This window comes from Bacillus rossius, chromosome 7, assembly GCF_032445375.1.
Source record: "Bacillus rossius redtenbacheri isolate Brsri chromosome 7, Brsri_v3, whole genome shotgun sequence".
NCBI lineage: Eukaryota > Metazoa > Arthropoda > Insecta > Phasmatodea > Bacillidae > Bacillus > Bacillus rossius.
Window position 1 is genome coordinate 68,004,804 of NC_086335.1, and position 14,489 is coordinate 68,019,292.

Below are 14,489 nucleotides of genomic sequence, written 5' to 3' on the forward strand. Positions count from 1 at the left end.
TTCCTACGCCCCTGTTAGTGAGGCGGGATGATAACATTATATAGCGGAGAAATGAAGATAAAGGTGTACTGCACTGCCCTTAAGTGGTTTCAAGATTCTGTAGTGGTTGTTTTATGACTAAAAATTACTCCGAAAACACGCCTTTTAGTCATTTTCACTCTACTAAAAACACAGTTTAAAAACTTAATCCTAATTCAAAAGTACCTTTCGGCATTCAGCGAACACTAAAATGCTTTTCGTAAACAGACCCCACTCAGATATCTTTAGTAGTTTTCAAATCACGTTGTTTTTCCTGAAGCTATGCGCACCGTGAGTGTGCCCGGGCAGACTGCAGCCTTAAGACACAGGCTTACTTAAAATAAAATTACCCTTGTTTTTTATGTTTTTGGTTAGCATTTCATGAATATATTGTAAATAGTACAGATCACGAGAGATCTATCTATCCATAAACCATTGCGATACGACATTTAGTTTTCAAGAAACTTTTTTTCTCTTTAATTTTCGATACTTATAAAACTTACAATTTTTAATTATAAATAAATGTTGTAAATGCTAAACCGTTATGGTTGGTATCCTTATCATTTTTTCCCCAGTATTTTAAGAAGTATAAAATCATTAAAAAATAATTATTTTACACAATTTATTTTTAATTGAAAAAAAAAATAGGGAAAAAGCATGAAGTGTAGTGCAGGTTTAAAATGTAACATTAATTTTCTCGATAGAGTTAGCGAGACCGTATCGGTACCAATCAATAGCTTGTATGTACAACAAGCTATGCAGTTATCCATAAAGTCTCGCTGCTTTTCCACTATATTTTTCAAAATTTAAAAGAAAATTCTTATGTAAACAAAATTTTTTAACGGTATTTATTTTTAACAAATGATTTTACACATCTTAAAGTACTGGAAAAAAATTGATACTGAAATCAACCAAATAGTTCAGTATTTACAACGTTTTTGATACCTACTTAAAAATGTAGATTTTTATAGTAAATATAGACAGTTAAAAAATTTGTACCTTAAAAACTAAATGTCGTATCGTAATGTTTTTTTTATATATTCAGTAAATATTCATGAAATGATAGCCAAATTATTATAAAAAACTAGGGTAATTTTAATGATGAATGATGTCGATGTTTTTGGACTTTTTCGTTGTTATATTGGCGATGTATCGCTCTTCAAAACATCGATGCTTCATGAACGATACATCGATGTTTTGAAACATCGATGTATCGTTTTCATCCCTAGTCGCAATTTTGTTTATTTACTCTATGGTTTTGTGGTACCGGTTTTGTTAGTACTTATTATGTTCAAGGAAAAATGTTTCAAAATCTTATTTAGGACCATTAGAAATAGAGTTGTAGTATTTGAAAAACCTCAAAGATTTGCTAGTAATTATGTCGAAAGGTATGATTATTATTTACAAACGTTTTCATCGAACTGTCTTGTCAATTTACTTTATTTAATTTACTTAATTTATTTAAAGTATTTGGAATTTCTTACCTCCGCCGCTTTTAATGAAAATAGGAAGTTAAAGAGCATATAATAAAAGTATTTTCGGATTTTTAACATATTTTTTTCGCAAATACCGCCCAACTACATATTTACCAAAAGTCAAATATCACATTACAAATAAATTGTCAGGTCTTGTAAATTTTTGCATTCATATACCTACATAATGATTCATTTTTATATCACAAGTTTTTATGTTCAAGATCTTTAGACGTTCAAAATTAAAACAGTAAGCATCATGTACCACCTGATAAACGTATACAAGATATGGATCAAGGGATAAGGTTGGATTCATCATACAGAATAATTCCCACACTTTGTTGTTAGTAGCTACATTTTGTTAGGATTCTTTGATCAATCTCGGGGCACATTTGGGGTATCACAGTAAATTTCGAAATTACGGTTTAGGAGTGAGTTTTTATGGGAGTTGCGCAAACCTAGTTACGGGTGGATTGCAAAATATGAGCTGGAAGCAAAGTTGAATCTCACAGGCCATTTGTCAACCCAATAGTAGGGAGTCGCAGGGACATGGGCATAAATTCGTGAGTGTGTGCTCGCAGTGTGCAGCCTGTGCAGATGGCACACACTGTGCTGGAACCCCCTTCGCCCTCCGGAGCCAGTCCCGTGGTCATCATGCACGGCTTGATGGGGTCGCGCGTCAACTGGAACTCCGTCTCCAGGAGTCTGTGCGCCAGCACTGGGCGCAAGGTACTTGTGTGGACTTCTTCCAAGCCTCGGCAAGCTGCAGTGGCAGGTGTAGCAGTCTCAACCCCTTCCACACAAAAAAAATTTACAGGAAACCTATTTTATGAGGTGGCAAAAAAAATTGATTAAATACACATGCAATTGGGCTTTCTCCCATTGTCAATTAATCCTTCCCGACATTAGTTTTCTCTGTACGCCCTTTGCACCCCACACTTACAGTACTTTGCCCTGAAGCACAGTCCACTCTGACCCTGTCCATACCAGATATGAGAGCAACCCTCTGTATACACCTTGATGGAATCTATCTCCCAGCTTTCCCCAACTGCTCTCTTCACTTTGAACAGTTTCCTCAGCCTTTCTAACTGCCTCCTCCCATTCTCCTTACCATTACTGAAGGTCTGTGTGTCTCTTCCTCTTTCCTCCTCCTCCACACATTCATTACTCATCTCTCTGCCCAGTACTGTACCTTCTCCAGCTCTCGTATTCCCATCGCCAGATGCGGGTCCTGAATTGCTGCCACGTGCTTGCATTATCAGCATCACCAGCGTGGAGTACCCTGTTGCCTTCGCCCTCTTTCCTGTTTCCTGAATGTCCTGCCGATCAGTCAGCCCCAACTCCCTCTGTACCGGCATGTCCCGCCCCCGGTTGACCCCAAGTACTAGCGACACAGTGCCTCCTGTAGCTGCCGCCCCTTCCAGACTTGCCTTCCTTTAGTACTGTAGTAACTGTCATTCCATTCTTCATTGACTAGCGCTCTAGCTTGTTTGAAACACTTGCTGTTTCGTACATCACACAGTCATCTGCAAACATCTCCGGTACTTCTGATGTGGGCTAATTATTTTCACAGGAATTTAACAGTGTGATAAGCCTTGAGACATGATTCGTAGTGTACAATTTGTAATTACTTAATATTGAAGGATATTTGGCAGCAGTTATTTTTATTTAGACTAATTTCACGGACATAACGTCATTGTTGGTTCATGATGGTTGTCAATGAGAAACCTCAGTCACGGACAACAAAGACTGAGGGTTTAATCTGACAATCAGTGTAAATAAGCTAAGGTGTGTGTCCATGAAATTATTTAGACAAGCTCCCCCAATACAAGAATCATTCAAAGATGTCAGATACGCTATCACAGTCCAACAACTCACTTCATCGTTCATTGGTAGATTCTAGATTTCTCGTTCCACTTTGAGCGCTAAGAGTAGTGATAAGATTGTGTGGTGAGTTGCAATAAAATTGGAATAGCAGCGAAAAGCATGCCAAAACATAGCATACACCATTATAGTGCCAACATGCAAGTTATATCGTGGAATTAAGAAGCATTTAATCAGATACGAATTGAATTCATAAAAAAAAATCTTTTGATGTTTTAAATTCAAAGACTTGTCATTTCCATACAAATATCATATCCAAGTGCATGGAAAATTAATTTGATTTGATTTATTGTGCATCTGTTATTGAATCACTTTTAAACCTCAAATGCTCTGTAATTTTTTTTTTTTAATGTTGTTTTTGAATGTATCTGTTGTAGACCATTTTATTACAAATTATTTTATCGTAAAATTTTAATTCTGGTGGAGCAAGTAATACAAAACAGATTATTTTTTTATAATAAAAAACAACACAGGAATCCTCTTGTTTCAAAAACGAAATTGGACCAAAAAATAAAACCATGAAATGCTGCGTGTAGCCATGAGAAACGCGAGGGCGGGGCCTGCGTTGCAGATAGTCACGGTGGACGCACGCAACCACGGGGACAGCCCCCACTCGCCCGACCACAGCTACCCGCACATGGCCCGCGACATCCGGCAGCTGGCGGAGCGGCTGGGCGCGGGCCGGCTGTCTCTGATTGGCCACAGCATGGGCGGCCGGGCGGCCATGTACTTCGCCCTCAGCTGGGTGGGTACTGCTTCCCTCGGTTGGCTTGTTGCGTCGTCATTTCGTTATTTTCCATCCGGACCATTTATTCACGTTCTGCATTATATAAGCATTTATTTTTGTTTTTTGTAGGAAATTTTTCTTTCAGATATTTGCTATTTGTAAAAAAAAATCAGGCAAATATTTATAATTAATAGTTTTGTGTGATTAGTTTTGTTGGTGGTTACTCGGCAGACATTCATTTTGGGGGTGACCGTACCTGGATTACACATACAGAATTACTTCATTTCCACATTTTTTTAGCTAGCTAAAAAATAAAAATTCAGCGTGGCAGGTGAAACAGAGCCTTTAAATATCTGTTTGGTAGTCTTGGTGAGAACCCACTAGACGTAGTAAGCAAGTTAGATGACACCTTTTGAGTGATGTTTGCCTAGCACTTTTTTCTTTTACCAGTTCCTACCGATAAGAGGTTGAATTAAATTTTAAAAATTGTAACATTCATGCATATGTATAATTTATTTTCATGAAAAGTAATTGCTACGCGTAACAGAATTACTTGTAAGTAATTATTTCCAACAGAGATTGTATGGCAACCAAACAGTCTTTAGCTATAAAAGTGATGGATAGCTGCTGCCCTCACGGGGAATTGCGAGAGTATGGCTACCAAACAGGGTTTAGTTATCAAAGCGATTGATAGCTGCTGCCCTCACGGGGAATTGCGAAAGTACGGCTACCAAAACAGGGTTTAGTTATAAAAGCGATGTGTAGCTGCTGCCCTCACGGGGAATTGCGAGAGTATGGCTACCAAACAGGGTTCAGTTATAAAAGCGATGCAGCCCAGAAAGGGGAATGTGAGCGTGAAGGTTGAGCAGGAAGCAGGACGTGTGTGGTTGCAGCCAGAGCTGGTGGAGCGGCTGGTCGTGGTGGACATCTGCCCCGTCAGGGTGAGCCCCAGCCTAGCCCAGACGCAGCGCTACCTCGCGGCCATGCAGTCCTTGCAGCTGGACCCGGGCCTGCCCGTGTCCCAGGCTCGCCGGCTGGCCGACCAGCGTCTGTCCGGCGCCGTGCCGGTACGTGTCTAGTTCTCACCTCGTCCCCGAGGGCTCCACCGAGTTGTTCTCGTTTGCTTCCGACTGCTATCACGGTACCAGGCATAGGGTCGTAATCCTGTAGCATTGTAACATATTGTGGGCTTAGTGGAAAAAGTTGGTAAGTCCACTTTTTTGTGAAAATGCATTAACTTCACAGATGAAGTTGTAAGGGCAATATCTTCGCCAAGAAAACGTTCGGAAGTCCAAATAATGAATGATTGTGGACGTTTTCTTCTAGCTTTGTTTCGGCAAGTCCATTATAATGCTATTCTAGGCAAGCAAAACTTGGTAAGTGAACTAACAGTCTTTTTCCAGAAATTGGACTTACCGACTTTTTTCCACTAAGCCCACAAAATGAAACATTGGCATAGATAATTTTGATAATTTTAAATGTAAATAATGGCTGATTATATGTTTCAGATCTAGTCGTATGTTAGCAATGTGTTGTCTTGCTCTTATTTCTCATTAGTTGATGTTTTCATGTATGTATGTTAATTTACTTAATTAAAATTTTTTAAAGCTGCTAAAAGTCATTTTTACCTATTGGGCTGGTTGGTTAATTTTCCAGGTGTAGTCACGTATTTTTCTTTTACTTGTTTTGTTGTTATCCGTCGTCTGAAAGCATGATGACCAGTGCAACAGTAAATAACATCAGTGTTAGAGTGAGGAAGAGAGAGGCAGAAACTGTGGCTTCCCCACCTGGCGTGGGAACTCAAGGTCAAATGTTTCTTCGCAAAATGAAAGCGACAAGAGTGGGGAAAGCCCCGTTAGTTGTATTTATGCAGAGTTATTTCATTTTTTTTTTGTAGCTTGTGCTTTGGTTGACTGATTTTTGAAAGTATTTTTTAAGCTTGGGTATGATGGTTGTGGGGTACACGTGACCACCTCCCTCCATCGTGGATGGCGGTAGTCAGGTCGGTCGTTAGCTTTGAGTGGTCGTGGCACCGATAGGTCGCGGTCAGGCGATGGCTTGAAAAATAATTTAATATTATTAGGTAGCATCTAACTGTGAAACCGGTCGCAGTGGACCTACAGGACTGAGGTTGCACCTGGTCTGTCCAGGACGCGGGACTGCGACAGTTCCTGCTCATGAACCTAGTCCGCGCGAGCGACGGCAGTTCCTACAAGTGGAGGGTGAACCTGGAGTCGATACTGCGCAACTTCGACCACGTGACCAACTTCCCGCAGACGGGCAGCAGCTACGACGGACCGACCCTGTTCGTGGCCGGCCAGCTGTCGGACTACGTCAGGTGAGTCGTCGTCAGCCGTGCCCTGGCGTTGTGCTCCGTAGTCACATGCTCAGCAAGAGAGAGGTAACTATGTTTTAACCAAGTGGGATAAATTAGCAAAGTAAATCATATCTGTATCTAGGCTAAATACTAGGTTTTTTTTTTATTTTTTTTTCCTGGGGACATCTCTAAAATGTTTTAAATGGTACTTTACTTGTGAAGTTTGTAGAGTTGCAGCTTCTGGAAATTAAGGAATATACCAACTAAAGTGAAATTGTTTTGGATTGATCAGCAACATTAACAACAGGTACTTATTACAATTTAAAAAAAACATATATATAATTATATATATTAAATGTTATTAATGTAATTAAAAATGGCAGATGAATTCAGTAGCGTATCCAGGATTTGTGTATGGGGGGGGGGGGGGGTTTAGGAAGGATGGTTCCCCACCCCCACCCCCCTCTATTAAGGGGGGGGGGGGGTCCGGAAAAATTTGGATTTTAAGGTGTAAAATAGTGCTATTTGAGCATTTTTCGGTACTTAACTTTTAATATTGTAATGGTAAATATATTATTAATTTTTTAATTAAAAAATTGTTCGAGTGATGAAGTAAGTTATTAATTATATATATTTTAATCAATCCAAGTGCCTTGTTCACGTCCCCCTCAAAATCATAAATCATGCTCGAAGCTCGACAATACAAAAAAAAAAAGAATAAAAATGGTTGGGTTTCGGCAGAACTGGCCTATTCCTGGAAACAATTAGCTTTAGCTTGAAGAGTTACCCAGTCACCACCTGCTTATAATTACCGCGCTGGTTAAATACAGTAGGTGTAAGATATTTGAAAACTTGGGACCCGTCACGGCGTCACAACCTTATAGCTTCTGCTCGCGACAGGGGTGGGGGAAGGGAAGGAGAATCGGTAGGGCTCGCTTACACTTCCCCTCCAGTGCAGTGGCCGGTGATAGCAGTAAGACACCCAGGCTTTTAGCTAACCTGCTTTCAGATAAGAAAAAAAATAATGGCTAAGGGTGGGGGGGAGGGGGTTAGAACTCCTAAAACCCCCCCCTGGCTTCGCCCCTGGATGAATTTAATTATTTGTATCGAACGATACATACATGTATATCATGAAATAATTAAAAACTGGTATTTTTCACATAGTATCCAATTTGCAATGTATTAAAAATGAATTGACTGCAAATTTACTATCGTAAGTCAAATCGGAAATATTTGGAATAGTGGAATTAAAATGTGATGGGTGATTAGAGGTAATGTCGGGAAAAGTTTTGTTTTGGTTGGGTTGAAAAAACAAAAGGAGGCGCCAAGATGAGTTCTTGCCCCGGGTGGGAAATAGGTAGTTTAGCTACGTCCCTGCAACCAGTCGCATTACTGCACGGCCAGTGATTGTAGCTTTTTTTTTTAAAATCATTGAGTGTTTTATCATTACCGTAGGGTTTCATTTCAGTACAGGATCACTTGTTTTCTAGGGGCTTACAATTCACATTTTCACACTTGATATTACCGTCAAAACGGTATTGACATTCGATAATCCAGTATGCGTGTGCATAGGCGTGCGCAGGACTTCAGTATTGGTGGTGCCAGATTACACAACAGCCCTGTCATTCACGGACCCCGAGCCTAAAGCGGGGGGTGGGGGGGTCCTCCCCCGGAAAATTTTGGATTTGAAAGCGCAAAATTGTGCTATTTAAGGTGTTTCCGAACAAAAACATTCATAAACACAGATGTAAAAATTTTAACATTTTTTATGACAAATTATGGCTTTGAACGTTATAATCACCGGGAAAACTACTAAACTATTTACAGTTTTCAGCTTTGTTGAGCCATAAAGTAAATTGTACAAATTTTTTGCACGGAATTCATGCTGGTGGCTTTGAAAAACCGTAATTACTTTTTTTCTGAAGACGCCAAATAAATGCTAGAAAAAAAACATTCTCAAATGTTAAGTTTTAAAATCAACAAATGAAGGGAGTTTATGTAACATACCTAAAATATGTAAAATATTAAAATAATAAAAATACACAAACAAGAGTGGGCAAAAGTTTTAACTTTTGGAATACAACAAAAATGTTTAGTCGGCGACTGCATTTAAGTCATCGAGTAAGCCTATCCTTTTAACTAACTAAACTCTCTCTCTTTTTTTAAATAAACCGTGGCGGACGACGGCTATTATTCCGTGCGCCTGCCGAATGGAGTGAACAGTGGACACAGAGCGCGCATTCTATGTAATTCGAGGAGAACTAGGAGAAGTATTTACTTTTCAGAAGTTTCGTAGCCACGGCCCGCGTGTACAACACAAGTAATTGCAACTGGCTTGTTTCAGTGTGTATAGTTGGTTCGATTGATAATTGATATACTGATAGTGTTATGACTCGACACGATTGGAAAACATATTTTTTTGGAAATAATACGGATTTTTGTAAGTATGTATTATTTCTGCTTGTAAAAAACAAAATAACGTTAACCCTAATGGTGGTGCCAAGGCACCTGTGGCACCTACCGTGCGCACGCCTATGTGCGTGTGGTCTTTTCACTGTATCTAGTTCCGTAAGCTCGCTGCAAGCATGTACAGTCGCGTGCAAGCCTGGGCATTTGGGAAGTACATCTGTAATACAAATGAAAATGTACAATGAATGTTAGAAATTGATTGATTTAAGAAACTAGTTGCTAAAACAAATGCCTTGCAGGTTTTGTAACAATTGTTAAAATTCTATGTATAGTTTCCAAGAGTGGCGCTGTAAGGAACTCCCATGTAACAAATACATACAATTAAATTTGGAACCTTCAGTTATTACAGGGAAGATTTACTGCAATACCTCTCTTAAGTCGTTCGAAAATAATGATTTCCTAAACGAGATAGTACGTATGTGCATTTTGAATTTATTTTATATTCTGATTGTCATCATGTTTCATGTATTCTCCTTATAACAGTGAATAAAAATAATTTGTGTCGGTTGTCAAATGATATCCTCTCAATTAGCAATCCCTTGTTTCTTTCAAAGCCAGGAAATTTGTTTAGTTCATTTTGGAATACATATGTATTATGTTTAGCTAATATTTTCGAACATAAAGTTTGTTAAACACACCTAAAGCATCTTATATCCCCACCTGCTCAAACTTTAAAAACAATTACTCTATATGTGAAAGTTAGTTATTTGTAAGTGTGATTCTTGTTTGGTATTTCTTGTCTCTCACATTCGTTTGTGTGTTCAGGCTGATTTGCAAGTGTGAGACTATGCGGTTGAAGGCATAAATTCTCGATGTCTTGGTATCTTGGTATGAATGTGCGTAGAAGATAGTACGTACCGAACGAGAGACCGTTGTCGCAGGCCCGAGGACGAGCCTGCCGTACAGTCCATCTTCACGTCTGCGCAGTTTGAGTACGTGGCGGGAGCCTCGCACCTCGTGCACATCGACAAGCCCCGGGAGTTTGTCGCGATCGTCACGCGGTTCCTGACCGCCGCGTAGTGGTTGCTGTCTCCGGTAGTTCTCTGTGTTCCGGGACCACAGTAGACATGGTCATTGGTGGATGGACCTTACCTCATCTTGAGAGTTGTAAAATATGTGAATAATCATGTCAAATAATATGTACATATTTTAAAAATAAAATTTGTGATGACTAGCAGTAATTTGGTTTTAAATTGCAAAAAGAGCATTTGGGATGTTATTTTCCAGTGGTGATACATAACGCCGTCCACTTGGGCTTTAACAGTGACCATATTTTCACGTACAGTTGTCAAATTAAATCTGTCGTAATTCTGATGTTTAACATCAACTTATAGAGGTAGGTACTCGGTAGAGCTGTGCCGATACGAATCAGTAGAAGCAGATTTTGTCGATATTGAGTTGAATCAGCGTTCATGCTACGCTTGTTAATTTTCAACCAATATTATTGACAAATGAGTGTGCCTGTCATTACCTAAAAATTCACTAGTAACCTTTTCATTTTTCGTACTAAAAGGTACTTTTTAACTTGCATCATTTCTTAGCTGTGGGTGCCAGCCGTACATATCAGACTTAAACATCTTTTGTATGTTTTAATAACCTTCTTGAATCTATTACATCGTATATTAATATATCACCAGCATGGCAAAGTTATATAAACATAACTTGCTTTATTTAGAGCATGGCTACCACTACAAACAATGGAAAATACCAACTGCTTGAACTGCAAAGAAATTATTGTTATATCAGGATGGAGAAGTTTTTTAACTAACTTAAGTAAAGTATTTAAAATTGAATAAAAAAATAATAACCAAATAATATAAGACTTCACACAACAAAAATTTCTTTTACTGTTTCCCGTGCAAAGCAACCACATGAAATGCATTTCCGTATAAATGTTTGGTCCTGTAAACTTTCGCAGAAGCATGCGTTAAGATGGTATTGGAATTCCCGTTTTTGAGTTGTAAACATGTACAAAGTCTCACAATTTTGCACATTTTAAATTAATTTATTTAAACTTTGTATTTTGTGAATCCATATATTTCAAAGTTACCTATTATTAAATAATTTTATTTTATATAATTACGTATTATATAATTAAATTTTCCTGCCTCCACTAGTAAATTCATGTTTCAATAAGCAACTAACAGTAAATTAATGTTTCAATAAGCAACTAACGGGTCGAAAACAAGCTAAAAATAACAGTTAAAAAAAAGAGAGGTTATGTATCATTTATAAACTAAAATACATGTGCATTTGCAAAATCATTGTATAGTTGTAAGAGCTGTACTAAATTTTCAGTACATGGTACAAACTCTATGATACTAGATTGCAAATAAAACAATTTTTCATCAAAAACTAGTATTTATCAGTGTTGCAAACTTTATTCTCTTTAACATACCTTACAATCACATGACTGATGTCCTTTTACTGGATTTGAATGTCACTAAAATAATGGTGTAACAACAATCACATTGTGAGCTGCGGTCAGATGTGGCATGTTAAAAAAAACAATGGGTGCATTGCAGGTACATATCAGAACACACTTAATGCCATACCCTCAGAACCACGTATGTGCTTATTTCTTACATGTGCCTAACAAAGGAAAATGATTAGTGTGATGTTAGCTGGTGCTTCTAATGTCAATGTGGTATTGCCGTAAAGCACTAGGTCCTAAACTGATGTACAACTGTTAGAATTCCTGTTATTTATTTATTTTTTTTGTAATCAATAGTAGTAGTCCTCCACTTAATGACATTATTCAGAAAAAGTTACACCTTAAAGAAACTTTGCAAAACAGCGAAAACACTAAATCATGTGAGCGCCAATAACCCACAGAGCAGTCAGAGTCGCAGATGTCTTCTGGCTTGTTAGCTGCTTGTAGAACACATCCAACAGTAGATGCTGGGGCATACACAGGAGTGTGACAAACATTCATTGGTCATAGTTATAATAAATAATTATCAGTAATATATATATTTAAATATTTAAGGTCTCCTAACAGACTGGCTTTTTGTCTGAAATAGTCATTCAGGCACTGGGTATGTGTTCTGCTCTGATTTCACATATGCACTAGTAATGGCCCGACACTGAACTAAACCCAATCCTGATACCGGTTCCAATAATTAATATTTTACCAATACAATAACTGATATTTTTTATGGTTTTAAAAAAATATTCTTTCAGTAAGTGCATTGAACAAATTAGTGTCAGCAAATTTCTTGTAACTAATGTGTTAAGTTTAAACTTTAAAGACTTATTAAGAACTCTATTTTTCACATTGAGATGTTTCTATTAAAAGCTCACTAACAGAAAATTTTATTGGACCTCACAAACATCTGGGAAATAGCAACTGCAGACAAGAGTTTACCAGTAGTGATCGTAGTCATTCCTCACAATACATTATTGTTTACCGTAAAACTGGACATGAATGGTACAACTAGGTAACAGTTCATCAGAACACTATATTTGTATATTTTGATCACTATGCTCAGTACTTATTATTAAGAAAAAAAATTCATAAGCACCATAATGTAATGAAACCTTCTAATTATGCCATTGGTAGAGACAAGATTTTATGGTTTTTATTTTGAGGCCAATTTCATTTTTAAAACAAAAGATTTTGGTGTCTTATTATTTTTTTTTTTAATTTTTACAAACTCTGTTTATTCATTAAGGCAGCACAATTTTCAACAAATACAACTCTAACTTGTTTAATGATACTTCACCAAAACAGTGTCATTTTGACTGATCCATGATGCATCTTTACGATATAATGATGTCCCTAGAAATTGGGAGGGTCCTAATAGAGGAGTGAGTTTGGGGCCTCTCTTCCCCCCTCCCATTTCCAGTAACTAAGTGGGACAGGGGACCAGCAACACCAGTTGTGCCCCACTGCTTACAGGCCGGTAACTTGATACGTGGTGCACCAACACTTCTCTTGTTATCTCCCGAGCAAATTCAAAACTGTGTAACCGATAGCCGATACAGAAAAAAGGTATCGGGCCATCACTAGTGCGTACTGCGTACATAGTATTTTAGGTATGTACTTGGTACAATGTGTGGATGCTCATGCAGCTCTCGGCAGGCTGATACAGTCGGCACACTACACTCCTCCACAGTGGTAGCTGACCCAGGCTGCGTGCCGGCACAGGGCGCGGCGATTGCGCGACGCACGGCATCACGCCTCGCCCGTCCTCATTATCTTCACCAGAGAGCTGACGTTCTGGCCCTTCAGCGCCTGCCGGCACAGGCTCACCACCGCCGTCTTGTGCTTGCCAACTGCGACAAAACAACACATTACAGTGCGATTCCACTCGCTGACAGACACGTACAAACTCAATAAAAGCTCAACGTTACATTTTTTTAAACACGAAATCATTTTTGACGTGACAACGTTTAATAAATCGATGAACGTCGGCTGCACGCATGGAAAAGTGTCCTGTTACGCTGTGTCCCGTTACGCTCATGTACGCTTGCACCGCATCTATCTCTCTTCCACTCGACTGTTTATAAAGTGAAGTGAAAAGTTAATGTGGTTTTCATTGCTTATATTACAACATCAATTTCGGCAATAAAGGTTAATTATTCTTGCATTTTAGAAATCTGATAACTAGTATAATTTCAAGTATTTATTCTTTTATTACTAAAATAAAAATGATTCAATTTTATTCATAAAGTATGCAATCATTTCATCAATGTTTTGTTATGACGTTGTCACGTTAAACTATCGTCCGTAAACCGACTTTACAGATAACCAATTTTTTTGGAGTTTATTTAACATAAAACTCGAGGTTTGCTATTTTATTTGTTGATGAAGGTTTGTATTTTCATTTGTATGCTAAATACAGAACTAACCTAGTTTTTCTTACTAATGTTCAATATGTGCATCTTTGGTTACATGGCACACACCCCATGGTAGAGACAAAAATTTATGGGTAATTACCTTCCTACTTAGATGAAAAGTGGATTCATCACTAAACACCACAAGATAAAGAAAGTTATCTTCCCACTCAAACACTTGAAGTATGTACAAAGATACAACGTATACAATAGTGATGTGGCTTTGGAGCATGGAGCAACTGTAACCAGTATGTACGCATGTGTAAATATGTTCTTAAAACCTTCCACAAGGTCGTCTCTGGCAACTTAAGTACAAGAAGTGCTTTTCGAACAGATTCCTCAGGTAAGTGCTCTGACACAAACAACATCCTGTACAGACACTTTTGGTCGTGCTGTGCTCTCCCCTTTACAAACACATCTGGTAGTTTCGAAATACCTATATATACCATCTGCTAATGTTTTTGCCACATGGGGGATCACAATTAAACATTTAACAAAATGGACGTTAAACTGAAATTACAGATTCACTCTTAGCAATTTGCAGAACACAAAATGCTTTACACTCAGGAGTCACTATCTTGCATAGGTGGCGCTGCAGGCGAGAAAACAACAAAGCAGTACTCGAGAATATGTTTATCTAAAACGGTTTGAGTTACTCTTTAATTGTGACCTTGAACCGACACTTTACAATGTTTACAGTTTATACATATTTTAGGTAACAATTAACTTGCCAAAAATACAGATGGCAGCAGCAGTGCTTGTT

At 38.3% G+C, this 14,489-nt stretch overlaps 2 protein-coding genes across 8 annotated transcripts in view; one reads left to right on the forward strand and one right to left on the reverse strand.

Annotated features, from left to right (window-relative positions):
- Positions 1-1,251: 1,251 nt before the first annotated feature.
- On the forward strand, positions 1,252-10,064 carry LOC134534284 (sn-1-specific diacylglycerol lipase ABHD11-like). 2 transcript variants are annotated; one of them, XM_063372601.1, is made up of 6 exons: positions 1,252-1,406; positions 2,072-2,219; positions 3,946-4,119; positions 4,995-5,168; positions 6,252-6,439; positions 9,769-10,064. In XM_063372601.1, exons 1-6 carry the CDS (start codon positions 1,306-1,308, stop codon positions 9,905-9,907), a joined length of 924 nt encoding a protein of 307 aa, XP_063228671.1. In that variant the 5' UTR covers positions 1,252-1,305; the 3' UTR covers positions 9,908-10,064. The 2 variants fall into 2 exon arrangements, with proteins under 2 accessions (XP_063228671.1, XP_063228672.1); XM_063372602.1 differs by having other exon boundaries at positions 1,264-1,406; positions 9,732-10,064.
- Positions 10,065-11,229: 1,165 nt separating this feature from the next.
- Positions 11,230-14,489, reverse strand: part of LOC134534285 (Bardet-Biedl syndrome 2 protein homolog) — a 32,383-nt gene continuing 29,123 nt past the window's right edge. For all 6 annotated transcript variants that reach the window (XM_063372606.1, XM_063372604.1, XM_063372605.1 and 3 more), the window contains one exon: positions 11,230-13,165. In XM_063372606.1, the coding sequence (XP_063228676.1) occupies positions 13,065-13,165 (101 nt within the window). In that variant the 3' untranslated portion in view covers positions 11,230-13,064. The remainder of the gene's footprint in view (positions 13,166-14,489) is intronic.

What these genes read in the sequence shown, in the direction of transcription:
- LOC134534284 (XM_063372601.1), top strand. Translation starts at nt 1,306, where the DNA reads ATGTTCAAGGAAAAATGTTTCAAAATCTTATTTAGGACCATTAGAAAT. An exon ending in GCTAGTAATTATGTCGAAAG is followed by an intron (nt 1,407 to 2,071) that starts GTATGATTATTA and finishes GTGTGCTCGCAG; the next exon opens with TGTGCAGCCTGTGCAGATGG. An exon ending in GTCTGTCCGGCGCCGTGCCG is followed by an intron (nt 5,169 to 6,251) that starts GTACGTGTCTAG and finishes TGGTCTGTCCAG; the next exon opens with GACGCGGGACTGCGACAGTT.